At 42.5% G+C, this 27,768-nt stretch overlaps 1 protein-coding gene across 1 annotated transcript in view; it reads left to right on the top strand.

Moving 5' to 3' along the window:
* The window catches only part of trpm3 (transient receptor potential cation channel, subfamily M, member 3), a 120,440-nt gene that overhangs the window by 59,281 nt on the left and 33,391 nt on the right, over positions 1–27,768 (top strand). Inside the window, exons 2-8 of the mRNA XM_076269952.1 lie at positions 10,299–10,378; positions 10,573–10,774; positions 11,418–11,631; positions 12,093–12,217; positions 13,245–13,416; positions 20,559–20,733; positions 20,978–21,101. Of these exons, the coding sequence (XP_076126067.1) occupies positions 10,299–10,378; positions 10,573–10,774; positions 11,418–11,631; positions 12,093–12,217; positions 13,245–13,416; positions 20,559–20,733; positions 20,978–21,101 (1,092 nt within the window). The remainder of the gene's footprint in view (positions 1–10,298; positions 10,379–10,572; positions 10,775–11,417; positions 11,632–12,092; positions 12,218–13,244; positions 13,417–20,558; positions 20,734–20,977; positions 21,102–27,768) is intronic.

Raw genomic sequence — 27,768 nt, 5'->3', positions numbered from 1 at the left:
AGAGGAGAGAGGAGGAGGAGAAGAGTGGAGTGGAAATTACAGAGAGAGAAAGAGGGGAGGGGAGTGTGGAGTGGAAGCAAGGGAAGATAGATAGAGGGAAGGAGGTGAGGACAGAAGAGAGTAGGAGAGGAAATGAAGAGTGGCCAGGAGAGAAAGAGGAGAGTGCGGAGGAGAGAAGGCTGTGAAGTCAAGTGGAAAGGACAGAAAGAGAGGAGGAGATGAGAAGAGGAAAGGAGTGTGAAGAGTGTGGCGTGGGGGAAAAAATAAAAGCATAGAAAAACGAGTGTAGTGGAATGCAAAGATGGAGACAGACCGGACGAGGTTATTTATGACACAACTCCTTTAATTATTAACGCGTCTCTAAACCACGCGTGCCCTGGAGTCGGGTAGAACGAAAGGCAATTTCACAGCCTTCACCTTCTGTCACCTCAATACCTACACCAGAATAGCATAGGTGCAATTAAGGAAAGGATTAGAAGTGGTTGGAACATAGTTGCCCCCAAATGAACAGGACAACACAATAGGAGAGAGCATGTAGACCAGGAACCAAAAGGCCAAAAGGGAAAAAATATAAAAAAAAAAGAGTGATTCAATATGGTGACAGGGACCTTAAGTAGCTCTGCCACAGCTCTGGGATCAGTACTAAATAAGAAGAGAGATGAGAACATTCTGTAAGGCTCATTTATATTACATGATGAAAACCATGGATCATGTTTAATCATCCATTCCTTATGAACAGCACTGTGATTATGTTGTAATAACATGGGATCTCATAGCTGTACTTGTACACATAATTCCATATTTGTGTGCTTGAATTTAAATGACTGTTAAACACTGTCTAATGTATCCAAAATAGGATAAAATAATAATCTGCTGCACACTTTAATGGGAATGTATACAGTATGCCTGTATAGGGATATATTCTAAAATGATTAATTATGTACTAAATGGGCTGCATTGAAAGAAAGGGTGATGAGATGCTGTGCAAAGCCTGCTGTTTGTGGTTTGACTGCAGTTGTTGTTTTGTAAATGTGCTTACTACGCAACTTCTAAACTGACTGATCTTAAAAATAGTACTTTTAAATCAAAAGTGTTTGATATTGCATAACTGTGACTTGGCTTTACTCGATTGACACTGAATGCAGGAGGTGAAGAGCTTAACTTGACTGTGTGACAAAGCTGACACAAGCATGTGTTAACCTTAGCATTTAAAATGAGTGTGTTCACATCAGTAACATCGGAGATGGACACTGTAAGATAAGTGCCGGTCAAACAGATTGATCTCCGCCTGTGACTGATGGAGAAAATTGGCTCCCTGGGAGCATAAGTATAGGGTATGGGAGGACGCATTCCTATGCTCGTGGAGTGGCACTGACTCAGTGCGTGACTGATCTGATAGACGCATCCTCTGCTCTCACTGGGTCATGTTTTATTGTTTTGATCAGACGCATATAAAAATCCATCCTCCATCCTGTGAATGCAGACTGCAGACTCTGATTACATAATGTACAGGTCTCGAAAGATCACTTTCTAGACTTTTCCATCTCAGGCCATTTTTACGCCACTCATCTCACTGTGCTCTGTGCTATTGGGAGAATGAGGAATGAAGTCCTCGGTAAAATAGGAATTCTTTTTAGTAAAAGTATGCTCAGTGCAATACTGTAGTACCAACGTATTCTTGACATGTCATTTCCAAAGGGCCACTGTCATTTGCTACACCGATTTAGCTGTGTTATTATAAATTCTACAGCCTGTCACACAGGAGAATTCACAGTGGCCAGGTTTAAGGTTTAAGTTTAGTCCATAAATTACAGCATGGCTGAAAGGCAGCAGTGTGACAATATGACAGACATCTTCACGGTCCACTGTGGTTTGGTGACAGGCCTTTAAGCCGCCTTTTCCCCAAAGTGATATGGCCTGCTACCCTCCCCCATTACCACCGCATTATGGATGTTAGCTTCAAAATAGAAAATGACAGCAGACTGCTATTCAAAAACACTACAGGCCAGTGTGCTGTTTAATCACACATTAAAGGCACCCTTAACCGTTCTTTTTACCTTAACATAACGTTTCCAAAATCATTTTAATGGCCCATAACCTCATAACATGACAAACGGCACTTCTGCCATTGTCTGAGCTGCCCTCTGTAGGCGATTACCGACCTAGCAACTTTCTAGTTTCGGGTAGTAGCCGCCCCACCATATGTCCTCCGAAATCAAAAAAGAAAGAGCTGCTATGCTACAAGAATTCGGAGATCTTTTTCTACAGACTGCTGTTGTTGCATTCCTTCTATATTATATCGGAGTTATGTTCATACTTTGTTATAAAAGAGCCATATTTAGTTTGTTTATTATTGCGCTTCTCAACTGTGCATCATGACACGGTTTCCTCTCCCTTCCTATGCACGCCGTGTGAAGCCAAAAGAGCGGCCACTCATTTCAGACGACTTTTAGGTACTGCTAGCAATTTTGGTGCGCCGAAGCTTCTTACGATGTTTGGAGGTTCGCTATTTGCTATTTCCGTCCCTCGTTTCCTCCGTGTGTGTGTCCAGGGGAATGGATGCTTTTGCACTGAGGAAGGGAAGCAGGGCAGCAGCATTAGGCGGTCATGTTCTCAGCCGTGGCCCACAGAATGGCCTTGCCACAAGTGATTATTGGCCGCTTGAGATGGCGCCGCGCCCGGCTTTGTGCAGGCCTATGGGAACGGGGGCCCCTGCTTATTCTGCAGGGGGGAGATGTATTGGGAATGACACGGCTAAAACAAGCTCCCATCCTTCTGCTTCGGCTGCTCAGTTATTGTGTTTGCGTCTGTCTCCTCGCACCCGCAAACACACACACACACACACACGTACACACACACACACACACACACACACACACACACACACACACACACACACGAGCACACACACACACATACCCGCAAACACACACACACACACGTACACACACACACACACACACACACACACACACAAATACACACACACCCGCAAACACACACACACATATACACGTACACACTCACACACATACTCACACACACACACGCACACACTCACACACATACTCACATGTAGGGTTTTTGAATGCCAAGGGACAAAGTGTGAAGGGTCTTAAGTTCACAGGATGTAGTGCCATACATTTTACATGAGGTTGGTTTAGTCTATCATGTAACATGTATGAGCAAAGAACCACTTTAAATACCTTTGAGATACTGTATGTGCTGCTGTGTTGGAGAGACCTGGATATGTTACATCTAGGTCTGTCCATTATAAATAGTTCATGGGCAAGTTTGGGTTCGCTGTGAGTGTGTGTGGGTGTGTTTGTGTGTGGGTTTGGATGTGTGCACACAGGTTTGTGCCTGTGTGTGTGTGTGTGTGTGCATTTATGTGTGTGTGAAGACATTTCTGGCACAGCAAAAACACTTTCAGTAAAACAATGTTAAGATTTAATAAGACAAAATTCCTGTGCACTGGCCATTTCAGGATCCCAGGTGCTGGTGTCTCTGACATCAGAAGAAGCTGACGGCGAAACACGTCGTTCGCTCTAAATAAACGTAATATTACACCAGAAAGCAATGATAATCTTAATGTTACATTTTCTCAGAACTCAAAAAACAGTTGTGATGCTTTCACAGCAGCGCAGAAAGAAATCCATTCTTTCTTAACATCCGAGCAGCCATTTAGAGGACATTTACAAGAAAGCCTGATTAGATCTTCCCCTTCCCTCTGCAATTCCAATTCCCTGCAGCGAATGGCTGGCTGTTTGCCCCGAGCACATCCTTAGTTGCTCCATTAGAGGTGTATATTGATTAGGCCTTCAACCGCAAGGCTCCCTAAGATGATAACAGAGACTTAGCTCACCAGTTTAAGAAACAGAGGAGTCATCTAGGAAGCCAAACAGACTGTTTTAATCTATCCACCCTACCTATTAAACATTCTCTTGCTTCAGTAATAAGCCCACACCAACACTCAGAGCTCAGAGCAATTCTACAGGAATTCACTATGAATCCCCCCTGCAGATTTGCTTCAGGACTTTTGCAAGCTCCTCTTTTGTACTGGGCAAAAGCAACCGGCTGCATTACCGGAACACCCTGGGATAAACAGTCTTTAACTAATCAGTGGAGGTTTTAATTAGCCGGAGCTGAGGGGAGAGCGACACAAATAATGCTGTAATCCACATGAAATGAACTCGCAAAGGAATGCGGCCCCAACAAGTGTGGACTCAGTGCAGGGCCCCTCGCAGCCAGAGAACTTTCATCTGGACTGACCATTGCCGCTAGCATTCACTAATGACTAAAACAACATATCAAAGGTTTATTCTTTAAGTGACAGACAACCTTGCTCATTCACTATGGAAGTGGCCTGATAGAGGCATGTGCCACACTGTAATGTGCATTGACTGAAATGATTGCAATAATTGCAAAATGATTACATCCATAGTATAGTTTCAAAACTAATTATTGATTTGATTGTTCAGCACATTGGTTGTAAAAAATCATGATGAATACAAATCATATCCTACAAGAAATTGTTCATGCATTTTTAGTGAGGGGATATTTATGTCAGAGGGGTGTCATAAAAATAGCAGATATAATTGTCCTTGCTGAAATGATGAAGGAGCATGGTTGAATTAAGGGTGGGAGACGGGAGAGCAACCCACTAATAAAAGACATCTCACTAATAAAATACATCTCACTAATAAAACAATAGTTTAAACAATAGTTTTAACAGCACAGGGTGTTTGTGATTGATAAGCAAAGTCCCTTCCATGCATTGGCTGTGGATAAACTAGTCTCATGAAGTCCATCAGTAGTCTCTTCTAATGTTAAGCAAAGATCAAATCCAATAACATTTCAGATTTGTGTCTGGTTTGAACCACAACTGAAGGATTGCTGATTGGTGGATTTAGTGGCAGTAAAACCTGTAAATAGCAAGTGTCAATGTGTTGATGTTCACATTTCATGTCTGTATTGAGTTTCTGGGTGCTTTTTTAATTACAACAATAAACTGGCTTCTGCATGTGACAATTTGACAACTGTGACCTTTCCACAAATGTTACCTATGCTTTTAACAATACTTGAAATTCCAAGAAACATGTATAAATGTTAGCCTGGGAAAAAGGCCTCATGTCTAAGTGATGAGATGTTTGCCTTGGGAGGAGAGGTGAATGTTATGATGACTCCGTCGGTTTCTGTGTGTTTTGTTGTTTAAGTCCACTGTTTTTTTTGTCTAGTTGTTATTTTTATCTCTTCAGTCGCCAGACAGATATTGTTCTGCTTTTCGGTCAAGTTCTGAGGGTTCTTTATTGTTACCACATGGACTAAACAGGTTGCTACTAACAGTTACACTTGCTGGGCCTGAGATACAGCATGTGGTATTGATTGAATTTAACACCATATTGTACTATACTATACTACTGTATACTATACTATACTCAGGTTTGGGTAGTGACGGATTACATGTAATCAGATTACAGTTGCATTGTTGGGAATTACCTGATTACATTTTATCATGCAAACAATGCAACTTTTTTATGATAGCCTAGCTATCTTTTAATTTGACAAGCAGTTCATTCAGATTTCACTTTTTAGACTTTTTTAAGATATAGTTAAGAACAAAATGATTCATACCCCTGGCAAATATTGATTTTCTCTTGACCAATATGTTTGTTCTTACACCCTGTGCTGTTAAAACTATTGTTTTATTAGTGAGATGACACTTGCACATGCCAAAAGGTTGCAAGACAATGTGGTAAAAACATGGAATAAAAAAAAGTGTTTTTATCTTTTTTTAAATATTTATGAAAAAATGTGTGTTCAAAATTATTCATACCCTTTTTAAACAATCACTGGAAACATCTTTATTTACCACCACAGCTCTACCCACCAAGCCTCTTCATGTCTCCACAATGATTGTAGACTGCACCTTTTTAGCAGCAATCTGGGGTTTGAGGCAGGAACTTTGCCATCACTTTGGCCTTGTGCTCACTTCTCTTCCACCATTTCTTGCCTTGTTTAGCTGTATGTTTTGGATCATTGTGTGGTTTAATGTTCAAATGCTGCCTTTTAGGGCAGCCATGGCCTACTGGTTAGGGCTTAGGCCTTTGGGCTTGCCGGTTCGGCTTCAATAATTCACGGATTGGGACAAATGCAGAGACCAAATGTCCCTCACGGGATCAAAAGATATACTTACTTACATACTATTCGGGCAGGTCTCTCGGCACACTGCCTGATCTTTTCCTCCTAATCTTAATGTAGCCTCTTGTTTTAGTGTTACAGTTTACTTTGAGAAAGTCACCAGGTCCCCCTGGTTGAAAAACATCCCAAAATAATAATTTTCTCACCCCCACAATTGAAATGGACATGGTGTCATTTGGGTTTAATGCCAATCTCAGGCCATGTCCCTGGGTCACAAAAATCCAGCGAAAGCTAAATTCTTTGTCCAGCTAAGCTGAGTTGTGCATGTTTGGAGAAGAGTGGAGAAAAATAGAATGAGAATTCTTTCATCAATTCTTTGGTGGTGTCTTTTACTTAATGGACATATTTATTGAAGTAATCCTAAAGTAATCAGATTACGTTACATGTTTTTGGTAATCCAACTGATTACGTTACTGATTACAAAAATTGCCATGTAATTTGTAGTCAGTAATGGATTACATTTCAAAGTAATCTGACCCAACCCTGACTATACTATACTATACTATTATGCTGCTGTATACCACTGCATTATTAGTATAATTACTGCAACAACAGAAATGGTAAGTCTCTGTCAGTGCTCTCTCCCTGCTTATCTCCCTTTTAGTCGAGTAGGATATAGACAAAAAGTGTCGAACTAACAGAAAACCTTCATTCATTCATTCATTCATTCATATTATGACAGTAAGCCAACCGTGGACTGTACTGAACTCGTAGTAGGCTAGCTGAGTGTCTGAGTGGACAACATCCAGCCACCCTCCTCTGCACCAGGCAGACTGAACAACAACTGCACCACTGATTGAAGAGAGGGAGCAGCAAATTGAATGGAACTGTTCTCTGGTTTCCATGGCAAGGCCCCGACACACACTCGCCATCCTCCACTCCGCTCTTGTCGAGGTGCAGTAGCTGGCAGTGGGATGACAGACAGCCCCGCCAGGTATCCGTCTCGGCAAAAGTTTCCTCTTACAGTAAAAAAAACGGGAACGTCTCTCCACCGAGTCGGCGTGTCAGCAAAGCGATAGTAATTGCAGAGTGTCAGGACAACCTGGTGACAAGCATTGTTAATCTTTTGCCACACACACACACCACCCCCCCCCCACACACACACACACACACACAAATACACCCCAAGTCCTTGGGAGCACATTCGCTTGTAACTTTGAAAGGTCCTTTAAGGAATCCGCTGAGTTAAACGTTACGGAGGAGTCTGGCTTTCTTGTGAAATCCTGATATGGCAGAGCTGACCTCCAGCAGCAGTGAGAGCAAACACCTATGGCACAAACCTCTCTGGGGGATTAGCTCAAAGCAATTTAGAGCATTTTGGTGGTGCCAGGTTTGTTGCTACCGTGTGTGTGTGTGTGTGTGTCTATCCTTCTGTCTGTATGTGTGTCTGTCTGTCTGTATGTGTGTCTGTGTGTATGTGTGTGTGAGTGTGTGTGTGAGAGAAAGAGTGTGAGAGGGAAAGTGTGTGTGTGTGTGTGTGTGTGTGTGTGTGTGTGTGTGTGTCCATGTGTGTGTGTGTGTGTTTGGTGTTGAAAGGGGAGGTGGGATGTTGGGGGGGGGGGGCAGTATACCCAGCCAGATCCTGCCATTGGGGATTTGTTGTTGTTGGGGCGTCGGATTGGATGAGGAGGAGCTGAGTGCTGGGTGGGTGGGGTGCTGTGGGGCGTCCTGGCTGGAGTTTTTCTAGCCCAGGCACCCTGTGATGGGGGCTAATCCCAATATCCCAGGCATATTTCAGGGAGCCCACTGGGCCACATATGCAGATCTCTTACTCCAAAGCTCTCCGGCCAGCCAAGCAGAAGGGACAGGATGTTAGCTGCCCATCAGGGGAGAACACTGGGCAGGCAGAGAGCTCCGCACCTCCACCAATGACCCTGATATTTACTCTACTGGACAATATGCCATGGGAACGAAGCAGCCCATCAGGTAGAGGAAAACCACCCAACACTTATTTTCCATGCTGGTAAAAGAGGTTGCTATTTAGAAGGGTCATTTGCAAGTGAAACATTTGAGTTGTATTTATTTAATTAATATAATTATGCATAGATTCCTGTGTTGTTTGGTTGAAAGGATGAGATAAAAAAAGTCTTTGAACTTTTGAAACTTGAAAGTAAGTCATGTGTGTGCTCATATGCTGTTAGCCATATAAACAATCCATTATAGATGATTAGAAGTGGTCCACTTCTTTTTGAAACCTTTTAGCTTAAAACACCATGTTTTGATGGTGAAGTGTGTGTTAAAATGATATCTATGTGTAGACTACTCAGTCACCACAAATCAGCATTGCCTCTTTGGAGGTGCCCACTTTTGACCAGGCTTGTTTTGCCTGACCTGACGACTTCCAGCAAAGAGCAAAGCTGTTCACTCGTCCTAGGTGGTGAGGACCCACAGGTAAATCTTAATTATGGCGCTGTGTGCTTGTGGCACTGACAATAATGAACAGAGACCTAGTCAAATCAGATACAAAATGGACAAACAAGACCATGAGCCAACAAGAGAGAGCAAAAGGGACGCTAGCTGTGCTACAGCAGTCAATTTCAGCAACTGGTGGTTGAAAGTAAAAAGGCAGTCATTCCTGCTCACCCTTAGCCAATCCATGTCTTTGCCCCCGGCAGGGTTCTTTGTAGGGGCTGTCTGCAGCTACTTTCCATTACATACGGTTTAATTAAATGAGCTTATCAGCCGCCAGCCAATTATGTGCTGGAATTCTAAAACTTCAGTTCAGTGGGGAAAACCTGGGGTATGGGTTAAAGAGGAATGCCAAGAAGCATTGAAAATATGACTGAAAAAAAGAGAATGTGATATGGGTTGATTTCCTGTTGTGCTTTTATGTGTTAGTAGTAGTTAGTAGTAATATGCTGCTTTTCACTGTCTACCAGACCAAAGCTGTTCCCATGCCAGAACTGTCACAAAGTATCTGGTTGAGCGCAGGTCTACTTTGTGTGTGTTCACAGCGGCGTAAAGATACATGAATGTGCCCTGTCAGTGATGCGCTCCAGCTTGCTGAGTCATCATGTTAAGTCTCCTCTTTGAGGCTGATCCTCCCCCCACTCCCCATCCCTCTTCCTATCGCTAACTTTTTAAGAGTAGGCTATTGGTTTCACTTTTGTATTAGGTTCAGTAGGTGCACTGCTGTCTTGTGAAATCACAGCACACTGGGGATTGCAGGCTGTACTGATATTTGGGGTGTTAGAATGCTCGCTTACTAGCAGAAAATAAGTATGATTTTTTTCTTGTGTGAGGGGCAATCCCTGTCCAAGCAGCTCAGGTAATCACAGATGTAATCCGAAATGAATGAAGGTGGAACACCAGACACACACATACATACACACACACACACACACACACTGCTGCATTGTTATGTTATACTGGGTTGGTTTGGACGTTTAAGACCATAATCCCTGTCCATCAGCCCTGCTGTAATTCATCGGCCCAATTCTTCATGTCAAATGACACCAAAATACTACCCACATGGCTTAACCTGAGAGCTACACTGAATACTCCAACATGGAGCAGTCTGTGTGCTGCTCTACTTTGCTGGATTTGTGTGGTGTTTGACTGTGTTCATGTGTATGATTGTTTCTGTGTTTCCCCAAACAATGCCTTGCCATGAGCTTTATTCCCCAAATACTTTTACCAGTCTCTCCTACAAGTCCTCTATAATAGCGTTGAATGAATGAGTCTGATCTTCATTAAAAATGCATAAATCCAATTACACTCACCCCAGTTCCTAAGAAACAATCTGTAGAGACGAGATGCCCCCTTGCATACATAATTATACAACTAATATATTGATTTTCCGGTTTCTCTTATGACTTTCTCTTATGACTCTTATAATTCTCAAACACATTAGAGTGTGTCGAAGGTGAGTAATCCCTGTCTCAAATTTGGATGTGCATATGAGTGTAAGGGAGTAAACTGACTGAGGAGAACACAGTTGAATGTTAAATAGCAGTGGAAAGCCAGCAGGGTGATGGGGTAAAAAAGGTGTTACGAATGGGCATCAGTGGACCGAGCCTTTGCGGGATATTCAACCCTCCGTGTCCAATCTCAATGATTATCTTTTTTCTCCTTCTCTGTCTTTGTTATCTGTGCAGGCACAGAAGTCATGGATCGAGAGAGCGTTCAGCAAGAGAGAATGTGTTCATATCATAGTGAGCTCCAAAGACCCCCATAGGTATGTGTGGCAGATTTGTACTGAGATTGCCCTGTTGAGATTTGATGTGTTTCAGTGTGGATATGTCAAGACATTATATCACTCAGCTTCAGGCCAAACTGGGGAACTGAGTTACAGCAAGACTTGTCATGAGAAGTGCAGAAATGTCACCACATATTGACACTCAATAATAGTTAAGTCTTCTCTCCCTGCAGGTGCTGTTGCGGTCGTTTGATTGGACAGCATGTGGGCCTACCCCCCAGCATCTCCTCCAATCAAAATGACAAGTCCGAGCGGTTGCCAAAGAATGACAGCCTTTCTGAGAAATGGTCGATCAGCAAGCACACGCAGCTCAGTCCTACCGATGCCTTTGGCACCATCGAGTTCCAAGGCGGAGGGCATTCCAACAAGGCCATGGTAAAGCTGTGCACCTGACAACTGCTATGAAGCCTCAGACTTGGGTTCAGTCAGTTGGGTTCAGTCAGTTGGGTTCAAAGCACGTTAGACTTGTAACTTACAAGTGTGGTCACGGATAGTAATCATGATCAATGTTAAACAGTTTGTGCATGAGGGCCAAGAAAGGCACATTCACAAATTTGATCACGGAAATGCCACTGAAGTATCCAGTATTTTCATCAAGATTCATTTATTCATGTGTCTTTGTAGAGAATTGATCTAACTGCAAATTGCATCTATGAAAGGAGATTAGGATATGATTAGGGTACCAAAGAACACATGATAGGCTCATCATATCTATTCTCTCAAGCTTGCCAACATAATGGTGTTTCTTTTATTTTCTTAATACTTGATGCACTTTGTTTCTGTTGTGCTTTACGGGCCCCTCATTTCTATTTCAACAAGAGTCTCTCAAAAAACAATAATCCTTTGCAGACAGGCCCCTTCTCTAGACAGTGATATTAACTAGAAAGAGAGCACATCTAAAACCGATAATAGAAACATCCCACAGTAACATCCTGTCTAAAATGTTCCTTTTTAAACATGGAGGAGATACTGTAGATAGTAGCAATGTGTTATTTGTGTGACCTGTCTCCACATCTAGTATGTACGGGTCTCCTATGACACCAAACCCGACCTGCTGTTGCACCTGATGACCAAGGAATGGCAACTGGAGCTCCCGAAGCTGCTCATCTCGGTCCACGGGGGGCTACAGAACTTCGAGCTGCAGCCCAAACTCAAGCAGGTGTTCGGCAAGGGCCTCATCAAGGCTGCCATGACAACCGGTGCCTGGATCTTCACAGGAGGAGCCAACACAGGTGCTACAAGCTCAAGGGAGCTTTACTTGACTTACATGGCCTTTCTGGACAGACACGATAGTCATATAAAATATCTGGGCTTTGCCTCAGGTTACCACTGAAATCCCATGTTGCAAACCTTTGAGAAAGCATACTGTAAAGAATAGGATAATAATATGTAATAAGAGAGGCTATGTATACAGTACATGTATACAGTGAGATAGAAAAAAAAGATATTGTTGCCTAAAATAAGGTGATCCCCATCACACATACTGGGTGAGTAATGAGTGTTGAGTGAGTCAGGTTGGATGTCAGGGAGAAGCTTACTGCCCCATCTTTGACAGGGATTGAGTGGCGACCTGGAGCCTGTGCCTCCAGAAGGGGCATGCAGCGCAATTCCCTGTGACCTAATGGAGTGTTTGGCTTTCACGTCACCTCCCATTCTCAAGCCCTCTCTTGCTCTTGTTGCTCCACCGACGCAGGGGTCATCCGTCATGTCGGAGATGCGCTCAAGGACCATGCCACCAAATCTCGCGGAAAGATCTGTACCATCGGTATCGCCCCCTGGGGCATCGTGGAGAATCAGGAAGACCTCGTGGGCAAGGATGTGAGTGATTACAGTTTAGAGAGAGTGAAGCGAAGTGTGTGTGTGTGTGTGTGAGTAAAGCGAAGTGTGTGTATGTGTGTGTGCGTGTGTGTGTGTGCTTGCGTGTGTATGTGTGTGTGCGTGCGTGCATATGTGTGTGTGTGTATGTGTGTGTGTGTGTGTGTGTGTGCATGCGTACAGTATGTGTTTGTGTGTGCACATCCTTTAGATACACAACAGGCCACTCTCTGGAGGCTTTGTAAATGGCAGGGCATGAGTAACCACAGCTGCCGACCTGAGCCAAAGGACCTCACTCAGAGTCTTATTAAAGGAAAGGGTGAGGGTGGGGCTGCCAGGCGCTCTCCCATTAGATCTTTCTCCATGGTTCATATTGCCTCTACTGAGGAATGCTAATTCCCCATTACATAACCCTATAAGACGCTCAGAGAGTGCTTACCGCCAATTCAGAAGGGCTGAAATAGGCAAATGCAGGCATAAGCAGCGGATGCAGGGATTTCATATTTATGACCCCCCTCCCCTTCTCTCTTTCTCTCTCTCCGCCCTCCCTTTTCCTTCTCTCTTTCTCTCTCTCCTCCCTCCCTTTTCCTTCTCTCTTTCTCTCTCTCCGCCCTCCCTTTTCCTCCTTCTTTCCTCTCTCTGGGCACTTGCATCATGTCACTGAGTGATGTAACCACAGCGACGCAGAGAGGCTATGAGAAAACAGCTGCAATGCTGCAAGCGGTTAAAAGTGTTTCCCAATGTGTACTGAGTGTGCACTTTACTCATATGAAATAAGACCCAAAAAAGGGGGAGATTCTGTGTCTGTGAGAGGGAAAGAAAAAAAAAGGACTCTTTCATTTATAATCATTACAGATAGCACCAACAGGATGCCATTTAAGTATTAGTCAGCAGGGAGATTAATTGCACTGCTTTGCGTGTCTGTCAGTAATACATGCATGTACTGTATTCACATTTGTGCATTGCGTGTGTGTGTGCGTGTGTGTGTGTGTGTACCCATGTGTTTACTTGTCCAAAACCCATGTCCCAGGTGGTCAGGCCCTATCAGACCATGTCCAATCCACTGAGCAAGCTGACCGTCTTGAACAGCCTGCACTCCCACTTCATCCTGGCTGACAACGGCACCACAGGGAAGTACGGGGCAGAGGTGAAGCTGCGGAGGCAGCTGGAGAAGCACATCTCCCTGCAGAAGATCAACACTCGTGAGTACAGCACAGCAGCTGGGCTGAGGAGCCACACAGAGCGGGGGCTACACTCAGCTCATGTTGACACAACAAAGCAAAACCGCAAGAAATAGCAAATAGATGTGACTGATCAACGCCACTGAGGGCATTAGTTGTGTACCATGGGGATGTAACAGCACAAACCTTACATGTCCAAGAGACATGAAGTGACACACTGTGTACTATGGGATGTATTTTAAAAGCATGGTTACACATTTGCTTTCCCTCTGCTTTCCTTGCTTTTTTCTTTCTCTTTTTTTCTTTTTGAAATGGCACAATCATTTTAAGGTTTTAACACATGAATGTAATGCTTTCTACATATTTCAAATATCTAACACAGGAATGTGCATGAATGACACGATTCACGATTACATCGGAGACTTCCGATGCCACACATTCCCCTCACTACGTAACAAACAGTAGTACAATATGTTTTAGCACTTTCCCTTGATTGATGTCTGATCAGATTCTTTAGAATGCCTTACATGTTCCTTGCACAAGATTCCTTCCGCATGACAACCACGGAGCGACTCTTAGCTCTTACCACCACCTGCTCGCTGCATGTATGAGAAGGACGCATTCTGTTCGCAATGCTGTTCTCCTCTACCCTGTCATCTGCATGTGTTGTTTTGCTGAGGGAAGCCTGGAGGGTCAAAAGACAGGGGGTGCTGTTTGACCTCTCGTTCCCAGGTCACGTGACTAATGGGCTTCCCTTTGTCATCCTATGCCTGGGGTCATGAAAGGGGGCTGGGAAGGCAAAGGGACGTTCAGTAGTCATCATCAGCATCAAACTAATAACGACCCCCTAAACCACCACCACCACCACCACCACCACCACCTTTGTCAACGCAAAAGACTCCCCACCACTAGTTCATTCATCCCCTTCAGCACCACTCACGCCCACACACACACTTGCATAAGATTTTGGTTAGTTGCGTCAGGGCGGATCGTGATTGTAATATTTTGTCTGATTGCGATATTTCCCAAAAGGCCACGGAAATTTGTTCGGGAGACGTTGACATTTTGTGTTTGTTTAGTGGAATCCTCTCCTTTTCCTCTTCCCTCTCTCCGTCTCTCTCTCTGCGGGGAGCGTGCTATGTATCAGGTGGGTGGTTTGCCACGCGGCGAGGCTCATTCCTTGATTTGATTACCTGTCGACTCGGGCCGAGGGAGGACATCAATCTCACTTTTAGCCCAGGCTCTGGGGACGTGCGGCGGCGTGGGTCCTACAGGTTCTCCCCTGGTTGAATAAAAAGTCTGTTTTGTTGGGAGAAATTATGCTAGACGGTAATACTGCTTAAAAATTCATATTCTCCCCCATGTGGTCTTACGGCGCCATATGCGAGAGGTGTGAATAAATCATGAGAGTTGGTGTTGCAGACTCTGCTGCCAGAGAATGCCTGGAATACAGAACTGGGGGAGAACAGGTGGGGGCATCATCGTTTACTCCTTGTAGGAATCCCAGGATTCGAGTTTGAACAAGTCTAAAGCAATTGATGGGTGTTTGAGAGCCTGACATGCAACAATGGCAGACGAGGAGATCAAACAAAGCCAAAGATCAGACAAGACATCAGACGGAGAGGGAAATTATTTCTGAATCTGTCAGGATTTGTGACAAGCCCATCTGTTAAAATGTTGTTTGTATAATCTATGCTTTACTTAGCCGTATACCTCATAGCCTCTGAAGCATTTGCATCCATGAGCAGGTAAATGTATCAACTTTACATAGATATAGTACATACAGCTGTTTCATCAGCTCTGACTATCAGCTGTCAATTGATTCTTCTCACTCCTCTATTAAACAGTTAATTATTTCAACTCATCTGGGATAGAGATAATTTGGAGTAGAGACATGAATATATGGCATGATAGAGATAATTTGGAGTAGAGGCATGAATATACTGTATGGCATGGTTGAATTCCCTACACAATTCTTTTCCACTTGAGATTTCCAAAACGGTTGTTTAAGTTTTTCTGTTATTTTTTAAGTCCTTTTTGGCCATGTAGAACCTTTAAATACAAAGGATGTTTCAGATGTAAAGAGTAATTGTATACATTTAGGATTTTGCACTGTCACTGGAATGAGGCACAGACATCTTGAACATGAACAAATCAACAATCCCCTTCACCTGCTTCAACAAGTGTTACATGACTGAACAGCTCTGTTACACATGGCCTACTGTACAGTATCTTATGGCAGTTTTTGCCACTTCCTTGAGCCTCTGATTCTAGGTGCCTTGCAGCTTGACCCTGTCCTCCCATGAAGCTGCACACAGAGATACCATGTCACTCGCATCACCGACTCCTGACTCTGCCCTTATCCAGACACCCAGATTGAGCTCTCGGCTCCCCTCTGCTTCCCTATTTGGCCCCTGTGTTTGCCAGCGTGACTGCCTGTGCTGGGACTTCCTGCCTCCTAAAGTGGTTGGCAGCCAGTCATGCTGACATCCAGGATTCTCCTCTTGCGTGTGGCCCCATCACACGCTTGCATTAAGCGAGTGCTTCCATCGCAGATGTGCTGGCCCACAAACCCTGATGCTCCATAACTTGGCTTTTCTCTACTGTCCAGCTCAAAATGTCCTGTTTGGTCTGTACAACATTTACCATGATAACTGTTGATTCACTATTTTAGTACACAATAGTGAAACAGACATATACAGTAAAGATACATTGTCACTTTCAATTATGACATACTAAAAACTACAAATACACATCTCCATCTTTTATGAAACACAAATAACAAATATAGCATCTATACTGTAGATTGAGGACTATTTACGGTATATTGTCTGTTGTCTGTCCCATGGTAATATACAGCAAAACTTAAAAAAGACCATTATATATTTATTTCAGACATAGACAGGAAACGTGTTCAGTTCCTTGTGCTATAAGTAGGGGTTTTCCCATAGTGTATGTATTTCACATTACATAGGATGATGCAAGATTCAGTGATAATGCACGATTGGCTTGCAGCAGTCACAAATGTGCTGCATAGAATGCATTTACATACCACCACAGTAAAATATCCTAAATATAAACAATTACTCTTTACATCTGAAACATCCTTTAGATTTAAAGCTGCAGTTGGCAAGATTTTTTTGAGCATATTCACTGAAACCGACACTATGCTCCGACAGAACAACATAAATCAGCCGGTTTTAGAAAAAAAAACGCACTTCTACTGTACCTCCACCTAGAGCCTGTTATTTGTTTTGCAAAAATCCACAGCTCCCGGTTCATCTGGTCTAATCAGAGCAGGGCTGTGTGAGATCTGACTGTCAATCACAGTCTTCTGCAGTCTGGTGCGCACTGACGAGCAAAAACTCGATGAGAGGGTGCTCGGTGGTAGTGGGGGAGGGTCATGAGAGTTGTAAACATTCAACATTTTGGCTAATTCCTCATTCAGATTGACATTCAGATTGACAGATTGATTAGCCATTTGGCTAATCAATCTGTCAGACTTGCCAACTGCAGCTTTAAAGGTGCTATATGGCCAAAACAACTCAAACCCTACAGAATCCCACATAGCTCTTCCAGAGATCAGCATATACAGTACAGGTAAGTCCCGTGAAATCTGTAAACAAGCCAAATCAAAATGGACACACAGCAGTGTTTTGTTTTTACGGCGGCTACAGCCAACACATTCACCCTAGCCCATAAGCTGCAGGCCTCCCTCCTTGACGTGGTGGCAGATAAAATCTCCTTGGCCAGTTTCCTTGCTCTTTCAGAGCCCATCACTTGTCTTCGCCTTATCGGACCGAGCACTTTTATCTTCCCTGGAGCTGCACGACTCGATAGAACCCTGGGGGGCACAGACTTTTTCACAGCCAAACGTGGTGACAGTGTGCGCTATTAAAAGAGAGGAAAACACAGCATGAGTAAAGGCTGTGGTTTTAACAAGCAAAGGCAGCATGTAACTGTCCATTCACTCAAAGACAAAGAGGTGGGGAAAGAATCAAATACAGGGGAAAAGCTGCACTCTGTGTCGGCTGGCAGAAAGGACAGACATTTCTGTGCTGTCGGTGCCTCGTAAATTGAAGGTCACAGGCGTGCATGTCCACCCATCTTTTCACACCTTTTACGCTTAAGGCCAGATCTCAACCTGTGCTTCACAGCTCTTTCAGTAGCAGTGTTGGCTCTTAAAGCTAGTCACAAAGCCGTGAATATCAGAAGGGAAAACCTGAAGTACTGGATGTACTGTACAGTGTATTTCTCACCATAGGAGAAAAACGTTCTGAAATCTGAAATCATTGCCGCCGACACTATCGCTTTGCTTCTCTGATCCTGCTGCCCGTGACACATTACTACTGTCAGGATTAAAGAAATCCTCCGTTGCATAAGCTGTGTGAAAATCTGCAGAGCGTATGAATCTCTCTGATGAATAATTTCTTGGATTAGGTGTGCACCAACCTGTGGTTTGGTCTCCAATTTAATACTGAAAAATACTTTTTGTCCTCCCCCCAATTAAGGAAAAATCATGTGCCTCATGCTTACACCTTTTTGGATGCTTTTTGGATAGTGAGTTTTGACTTCACAGATGCTCTGTCAGTAGTCTTGGTTGCTTGGGGAAAATGTGAGACAGTCTGTATTGAAGCCTCTTTCAATTACAGAACATCCTCAAAAGGCTAAAATAGGGTAGTCCTGTAGGCTAAATGGAGGACAGGCTTATAATGTGACTCTTTGGGGACTCAAACCTTTTCTGAGCCTAGAGCTCCTCTACTGCATTCTTGAACCTACAGACTACAGTCTGCCTCAGCATCAGGTGCATTAGCTAATTACTGCTAATTGGCTTTGACCCAATGTGTGTCGGGTATTAGCAGGCAAATTTGTGACTTTAGGAGCACACATATAGCACTGATATTTGCATTTATGTCTTAAATGTCTTTATGTCTTATAGATGGATTCAAGTAGGGATGGCCCGATGCCGATACTGGCATCGGGGATCGGCCCAATACTGGGTCCATATAGTCGTGCTCAAATTCACCGATATCACTTAAAGATAGATAGATATATAGATACTTTATTGATCCCCAGGGGAAATTCAAGGTCTCAGTAGCATACAGACAACACACACACATTCACTAACAGCAGAAAAAGTAATTAAAAGTATATAATATAAAAACACAACTAAGCAATAAAGCAACACCAAAGAGTTTTCTGTACCTTAAAATGATGTTTCCCAAATCAACTTGTAACAGGGTGAACGCCACTTCTGCATTCGCTTCGCGGCCCTCTATCGGCTATAACCGCACTAAGTAAGTTTGCCAGATCGGGTAGCGGATCTGTAGTTCAATGGAATGAGACATAAGAAACTACAAATTTGACTTGCATCTGATGTCGCAATACATCGTACTTTCATAAATCGTGCAACATATTCTACCTTTACTGTGGACATCGTTATTTGCAAAGCCGGTGCTGGATAAACAAATAGCATGCGTGCGACAGAGGGAAAGTTCTTTGGTGTTGCTTTAACACTGTTTCCCCTAAATCATAGTATCTTAGCTGCTGCTTTCAAGAATGTATGTCTTGCATTTTCCTGTTACTCATGACCTACAGTTGAAGTGAATTGGGCGCTGACTTCGGTCTTGCAGCATAAAATGATCCGACTAACGTTACGATCTGGAGCAGAGGCAGGGAAGGGTAACATTTCTCAGTAAAAATGACAAAATGTGAGCTAATAAAACACTATGCAAATTATACTAATCTACTGAAACAGAAACGTTTGTTTTAGCGCGAATGCAGAGATACACCAATACACTAGCATCGCACAACAACAAACACTCAGCTGAGAGTATGCCACATGCCTAGTTTAGGTGCTATAGTTTAAACAGAGAACCATTTGTGCGAGGGTGTTCACATGCTCCATGCACGTAAAGGAGCCACACCAATTTTACAAAGGTCTCTAGGGTCACGTGGGATCATGTTTTGTTGCCCTTTCAAATTTCACTGAGAGAGACAGTGCAAAATAGTCTAGTTAATATTTTGTTTAATTAATATATGGAGACAGTGCCAGTGTGGAGTCTTGTTTTAGACATAATTGTTTGTTAATTTTGGTTTGAAATAGCCTGCTATTGTATATTGTATTTGATATTCATTATTATGTATATTTATTTTAGGCTTATTATAACAACCAGAGCAGAGAAGGAAATTCATTGCAATTTTATGCTAGTTATTTTGTGGTGGACATATCGGTATCGGTACTCGGTATCGGCAAGTTCACAAATGTGTACTTGGTAAAAAATGGTATTGGGACATCCCTAGATCCAAGCCTTTCAATATAATTAATTATGAGAAACTGTCCTTGAAACTGCTATTTTTTATTTGCACAATATCCCACTCATGACATGTGGGAAGGAAGTGAAATACTGATGATGACAGAGATTTAAGTTGTAAGTTTAAGTGTAAGTAAGTGTGGTAAGTTACATGTTCAGGCCAATATACTGTTTTCAGAATATGTCAAATGTATTCTACAGCCCATCTTTGGTGTAGTTACAGAAAAAGTAGTATGCTGAGGCTCATGGTGGCTTATAATGATGCAATGAGTTTGCTGCTCCAAGTTGCCAGATGGTGTAGTGGCAGTCATCTGTTTGTGTGGCAGTATTCATCCAGTCTGGAGTGGTAATATATAGGCCTACCACTGTTTTGATTGATATATTAATTGATTGGTCTCAATGAATTATCATGCATCTACATATACTTTTTTCCCTATGGTATGAACCATTGTGAGTCTGAAATAAAGATGGAATTGAATATAGCTTTGTGTGCAAGCTAGTTACTGGGACATGCAGGTCTGAAGTGCACAGGTCTTTCTTTTACTGACATCACTGAGGTCGGAGCATTCCAAATAGAGCAGATAGCCCAAAACAAACAAACAAGCAAAAACAACATCATAACATACATCATAACTTAAAACGAATGTGTTTAAAACTACACAACTTGTAGGGATAGGGATAACACAGTTTGTGTTGTTTCCAACACATTTGTTTGAAGAGTGTACAAACATCCTTTATTTAACAACCATTTGCAAGACAAAACAAATTTGCTTCATTGTTTTCTCTCTCTCTCTCCCCCTCCCTCTCTCTCTCTCTCTCTCTTTCTCTCTCTCTCTGTCTGTTTTGTAGGGATTGGGCAGGGAGTGCCTGTGGTGGCGCTGATTGTGGAGGGGGGCCCGAATGTCATCTCCATTGTGCTTGAGTACCTGCGAGACACGCCGCCAGTGCCTGTGGTGGTGTGTGACGGCAGTGGGCGGGCATCTGACATCCTGGCGTTCGGGCACAAGTACTCGGAGGAAGGAGGGTGTGTGTCAGCACCGGATATATGATGGATGAGTTAAAAGGGGATGATGTTGTCATTCTCCCTTCCTGTTGCACGTTTGATTTATTTTTCTATGTATCTGCAACTGCTTTTTATTTGCCGTAAAATGAACAAACTTGTCTAATTTCCCCCTGTGTGTGTGTGTCCTTCTGTGTGTGTGTGTGTTTGTGTGTGTGTGTGTGTGTGTGTGTGTGTGTGTGTGCTTGGTCTTATGTTGTCTCAGCAGTATCATCAATGAATCCTTGCGTGATCAGCTTCTGGTCACTATCCAGAAGACGTTCACCTACAGTCGCACTCAAGCCCAGCACCTCTTCATCATCCTCATGGAGTGCATGAAGAAGAAGGAGCTGGTAAGTGAGCCAGTCTGTTAGCGTAGCCTGCTAGCATAGCCTGTTAACGTAGCCGTTTCCTTCGCCTTGCATCATTTTCAGTGTTCTCAATGGGATGTTTTTTAAATGCCAAATTACGTGTTGAGGTTTACCTGGACTTTGGAGAAATGTCCAGTCAGTGGTGGAACTTCGTCATGAATTAGAGGAATCTCATTCAGGGGAGCGGGTTCATGAGTTTGTGTGTGCGTGTGTTATTAGCTGTACCCAGGGGTAAACAAATTGGTATTTTTTTCTCAGTATTTTGTGTCAACCATTTTGGATGACGAGTGCAGATTATTTGGAGCACCTACTTTCTGACCATTAGCCTAACTTTTTTGTGTGTCTGGTTGTGACCTGACTCTCTGTCCACGGAGTGGGTCACTGCTCGGGTCGCACCTGCTAGAAGGGATTTGACTTGCGAAATGTCACACAGAGTGCTCTTTGACAAGCAATTCTCCCCATGGGTGATGACAGACAGGATTTTCTCAAATGAATGTCACATCGCTGTGATGGCTTGGCTCCAATTTCTTTTAAGGGCATGCCATGTCATGAGCACGCTGATAAGTTAGCAATGCCACCAATCACATAACCACACAGCGAGGAAGTGCTTGTCCAATCTCACATGTAATCATGTGGCTGCTGCCCTGAGAGCACAGTATTTATTAGCATGGATGTAAAAACGCTCATTTGCGCCATCTAAAATAATTTGGCCTCTTTCCAAAGACTGTGGACACAGACTTTGTGTTGACTGACTCTTGAAAGATAACTTTTTCTAGACTTTTATGAAAATGAAAACAAGCTGTTCAAAGCAAAATGTCCCATTTCAAATATTTATGGCCCGAGACATCCCTTAGGCTTAGTTAATATGTCAAAACATTACCTCCCCCTGTCTACAGCTTTAAATTCCATATCTGTGTATGTGGTCTGCATGAATATCACTACATGTGTTTCTTTCTCTGTGTTGTGAACCAGTCTATCTGAGTGCATGCTGTGTAACTGATTAAGTTTATGTATCTACATTTCTGTCAGCCTTCTCAAATTTCCTTTATTTCATTTGTTTACAATAAATCAAATAAACCATGGTGTGTTTGTACCATAAATAAAAGTGGTGTTTATCTGTCTGTGATGCTTTTGTCCCGTGGAACTGTTTGGCATGATACTCTCACATTCATTCATTTGGACAGCATGCAAACACACCAGTGCTTACTTGTCATATACTGTAGATGGGCTGAACACGTGTATATTCCTACACCGACATGCCAACACTACATATATTTATTAGATTAGATTCGATATTGTCATTGTGCAAGTACAAAGACAACGAAATGCATTATGAAACGTCATGAAACGTCATCACCACACAGACACACACACCCACATACTGTACACACACATACTGTATACTTGAAACAATGAGCGAAAAGAGCAAGAGATTGAAACCCACACACATTGGGATCCACAGAGGGAGAGTGCTGTGCGGTTTGCGCCTCCATGGGGGACTGCAGTGTGACTGACGAGCTGGCAGATGTGATCGCAGTGTGCTGAGATGCACCAGCTCGAGTCAAGCCCTTCACAAATCCCATTCCACTGCCTTAATACGAGCTGCACACACACACACACACACTGCGCCCAGCATCAGCAGCGTTTAGGCTGCCTTCTCTAATTCCCTCCAGCTAGAGCTTGATCTCTCTCAACCTTCCTGTGGCCATCATTCCCAACCCCTAAAGACAGCGCTGCTTAAGCTTGAGACCAAAGGGGCAATCAGCCAAACATGATGGTGCAACGTTAAAAGACGAGGGATTTCTGTCTACTCTACTTGAGTGGTTAACCGTTGGGAGTGGATGACAGTGGATGATGTCTGGTGAGTCTACAAAGAAGCAAATCCAGTTGCTGGACTTATTCAGACTCTCCTAGACCGAGGATGCGCAGGCATCTTGCGTTGTGCCTTTTTTTTTATGTCCATGCAGCAGATCCCCTGGGGAGTGTAATTCCCCCTTATTTCCTTCTTCCTCTCCTTCCATCTCCCCCTCTTCCCCTGTATCACATCTCAAGGACACCCACATAGCGTAAAAACGACAGGTAGCAACTGACAGCAAGTTGTTTTGCTCTGAGCTTGTTTTATTACCCTGATCAAACCTGCAGCTCAGAGGAAAGTAAAACTGAGGTGTCAACAGATTGAGTCGGTCATGGTGTACCTCGGCAATAAACTGACATGGATGGTGGGTGTCTGTGGACTGTCAGTTTGACCAACTCCTTTTTTAACTGAGGTGAGAGGTTAGAGTGAAACATGTTACCTTAGAGTATTATTTAAAGAACATATCATCTAAACTAGGGCTGTCAAAATAACATGTTAATTTTGATTAATTAATTACAGAAAAAATACAGTGTTAAAACATGTAACGCTGATTAATCACATTAAGTAGTGACCTTTGACCCAGTGCAGTTCTGGCTGTGACTGAAGGAAGCAGACGAGAAAGCGTTGCTTGATCCAGTGAATGGAACATTTAGCCTACGTTTAAAAAAACGGCCAGATGGAACTGTTGACAGGAGCATGTTCTCTGCGATTTCTGCTGTAAGGAATTTCCGTAGGCCTACCATAGGAGTTTGTTAACTCTGAAGTAGGCCTATCACCTTAATGCAAGCAAACCAGAAGGTATGAGTTAGCACACCCCTTGATGGTAATAAACAAAGATTATACATATGGGGAGCAAGATATTTCATCAGGAGCCACTTCCGGGAACTCGGATTGCAGGGGGCGGGGGCTATTATTTGTTCTGCTGCTGTTGGCTGGTTGCTACATACGCTTATCAATACATCAATGACACGCCTCTTTATGCAGACAGGACTCGATCCCCATTTTGCACCCATGAACTACGACGAACTATCTTGCTCCGCCTATGTATAATCGGTAACACTTTACTTGACCATATCGACATAAGCATAAGAGTGACATGACACTGTCATGAACACATGACACTGTCATGACACATGAACCCTAATCCTTACGCTAACTTGTTATGACAAAAACCGAATAACACGTAATAACAAAAGTGTTATGTCATAAACGTTTATGACTTGTTTATGGCACGTTCATGACAGTGTCATGTCACTCTTATGTCGATACTGTCAAGTAAAGTGTAACCTTATAATCTTTGTAATAAATAACACTAGCCGGCAGCATTGTCCACGTTATCTTTGCAAACTTATTGTTTAGGCTTCTTACTAGGCTACATTTGACTGACTAACTAACCGACATACACCCTTACTACATCGACTGCATTACCTCGTACTTCAAGTCTACTACTGGAAAATTAAGTCATTTGCATTTACAGGCGCGCGGGAACCTATTTTTGACCAGGGGTGCTGAATAACAAAAATAATGGATGTCCGACGATTCCCCCCCTCAGACATATTCCGGATTTTGACTGCTAAATAGCCTACGTCATTTTAGTGCGGTGTGCGGGTGATAGCGAGAAGTTTTAGAAATGTCCTGGGCAGCCACAAATTACAATGTTCCGCGACAGCACTCCCGAGTCCACTGCGCCCACCCTAACCCCACAGAATCGCACTTGACATCATTTAGTATAGCTAAGGAAAATTTCTGACTTTTCTGATCGTCAAAACCACACCAGAGATGGTAGGTAAGGGATAATGCAAAACGAGGTGTCCATTATCAGAAATAAATGGACGACGCGGAGGCGTGAACTGTCCGATGCGAAGCGGAGGACGGTTCTGCGAAGTCCATTTATTTAATGGACGCATCGAAGGGCATTATCCCGTTTATACCATGGTCACTTACGAAATAAATAAATATGAAATCAATTATTTATACTAAATGAGTTTTAGAATTAAAATCGTTCGTTTTTTCAGCTGTTTTTGCAATGTGGAATGTTGATAAGTCACAGCTGAGCGGACTGATCATATGGAATCAATTTTGTGTCAAAATTTTTTAAGAATACTTATAAAATAGCAAGCAAAAAAATACAAATCAAAATACCAAATAGAAAAAATCAAACAAAAAAATTAAATTCAATTAAAAAATACAAGATTGCAATGAAATAATTTGGGTAACCGTAACATATTTGTCTTTGCCTCTTTCTCAGTTTTGTTTGATGCTGTTTTCTTTGATTACGATTCCAGCTTTCTCGTTTGCGTTCCTTGACTTTTTGATTGCGGTTTTGACACAAACGTGTCTGGGGGTTGGGATTTCCTTGGGTGCATTCCCATTGGCTTATTTATGTTTGACGGACAGCTAAGCAAGCGTATTGCGAATGCCGTACTCTGCTTCTGATTGGTTGTAACCACGTCATCACCGGTGCGTCACAGTTTTAAACAAAATTACACCTTGATGGCAGAATGCAATCCGAGGTAACAGCGAAGCTACACAAGGCGCGTAACTGAAGCGTTACGTTCGCAACGCGTAAAATCCATTTTAGATGAATGGTCTATTTCTTTTGAACGTACGCGATCAGGCGTTGTCAAGCAACGTCATAATAATTTTATAGGTGTAGTATAGGCTATCACTTTTTAAATGACACCCTTTTCAACCTAGACCATGGTATAAGCAGAGACGGTTGATAAAGCTATAATGCATATTAAGGATCTTTGGTATAAGCTTTAAATATAGGCTAATAATCAGGCTGCAATGATCTCGCAAATAAGTAGCCTATATTCAAACCTATCCATAACCCTTTTTTGCTATTTGACTCATCATTTCACATACAAAAATATAAATAATGTCAGACAGCGAATTAGTAATTATTTAAAAAAATATATAGGCCTAATCATTTTTAAAAAATCTATCTCCTGCCAGCAGGGGGTGCTGCAGCACCCTCAGCACCCCCCTTCCCGCGCCCTTGTGCATTTACCATGCTAAAAAACATCTTGCTAGAATTGTGAAATATTACCTTATCAGTAGCCCTGGATATTAAGGGGATTCGACTTGATGTAGCAACCTGCAGCGGTATGTAGCTGACTGTATGTCATATGCACAATTCCGAGTTGAAAATGTATCAGAATCTCAGAAATAATCACGTTATGTAGTCTACATCAAGTTAAATCCCCTTACTCTTTCACACAAACATAAGGGCATTTGTGGGCGTTTTTGGGCGGTAACCAGGTAGGCCTACGCCATGCTGTTGGAGGTTCAAACAAACGCTGCATCGCCATTGAGGTCACATAGTAACAAGCTGGCTCGAGGGTTATAGTATTTTGTATAAGTATTTTGTCGTGTTTAGTTATATAATGAAAGCACAGTTTTTTTTATGCGTGTTCACTTCTGGCTCCTTGGCTATGAATTTGGTAACTATAGTGGGCTATTTCACGTCTTTAGTACATTAAACATATCGGAGGTATCAAATGTTGAGTTACTCCAGTCTAAATTTTTTGAAGTTAATCACTCCTATGATCTATTGCTTTGTCTATCCAAGGTAGAATGCCTGTTTCGAAGTTAACTGATGGTCAAATCAACCAAAACTCCGATATTGTTTGCACCTCCAAGTAGTCTGTGACGTATGTTTGTCTAAAAGAATAGCTCTTTGGAGATTTTTTGCCGGTTGTTAGTCCTTCGCCACCACAACAAAAGCATTTTCATTGTATACAATGAATGAACTATTTACAAGGCAGAGTAAAATATAAATATATCGTGACTCTATGGGGGACCTCTAGAGTCGCCAAAAAATACCTATCTGAAACAGATTGCTTTAAAGTCTATAATGTTGGTTTGGCTTTTCATTGATTCACAAATGAATTGAACATTGAATTGAAATATTTTTAAAATATGTTCATAGCAAAAATGGATGCACAGAGTATGCAATTAATTAGATACAGTTTTAATCGGTTGACAGCCCTAATCTAAACACATACTAGAATATAACTGCTATGACTTGTTTGTCAATTTAAAGAATTTTGCTCGTGTACAATTCATGTGTAGGCGTATGTGCACATCAATACTTCCTGTTGACTCACATAGGCCTATACCATATCAAACTGCCCCCCAAAGCAGTTTCTCAAATGTTACAGTTAAGAAATGCAAATTAACCATTGATTTATGTCAGGCTAGATTCAAATGTAACCGACTACACTTCATCACCTTTGTGGTACACAGCACCAAAGATTATATGCTGCGGATATTAAGTTTGAGGTTTGAGAAATGAACCTCACAGATGTAGTGTTGTGTGTTGGGCTTATTGCCTATGCCTAAGCCTCTGGTATACATACTTTGACATGATAAACATGATAGATTTTTAATGCCATATTATTGGGTACTACACCATAGTACTAATCTGCAATTTTACATGAAATTGTAATCATGGTCTGTTAGTGAAGTCAGTGGATGGGTGTCAGATTTGGCATGGTGTGTCTTGGTTCCGCTTCTTTCAGAGCTTCAGTTGAGTCAGACTCTTGGTTGGTTAGAGTCAGTAAGAGGAGGAGTTGTGCTACATGCCTCCCAATATTTCATTGTATGTAATCAAAGGAGTGGAGTTATGTGGAGGTGTGTGGAGTTATTTTATGTGCTTATGAATGACAATGAAATGGGAAATTCTAGACAAAAAAACACATGTAGATGCATATATAGATGCATATATTTATGCACATAAACAGCGACAACCCTACGAGATACACACAGGGAGAAAAAAAAAAACTTTTC

This window comes from Alosa pseudoharengus, unplaced genomic scaffold (assembly GCF_046254945.1).
Source record: "Alosa pseudoharengus isolate Yale_2024_CS ecotype anadromous, Long Island Sound unplaced genomic scaffold, YU_APseudo_1.1 YU_APseudo_1.1_scf_6, whole genome shotgun sequence".
NCBI lineage: Eukaryota > Metazoa > Chordata > Actinopteri > Clupeiformes > Clupeidae > Alosa > Alosa pseudoharengus.
The sequence above is the reverse complement of the archived record's forward strand: the minus strand, read 5'-3'. Positions and strand labels throughout refer to the sequence as shown.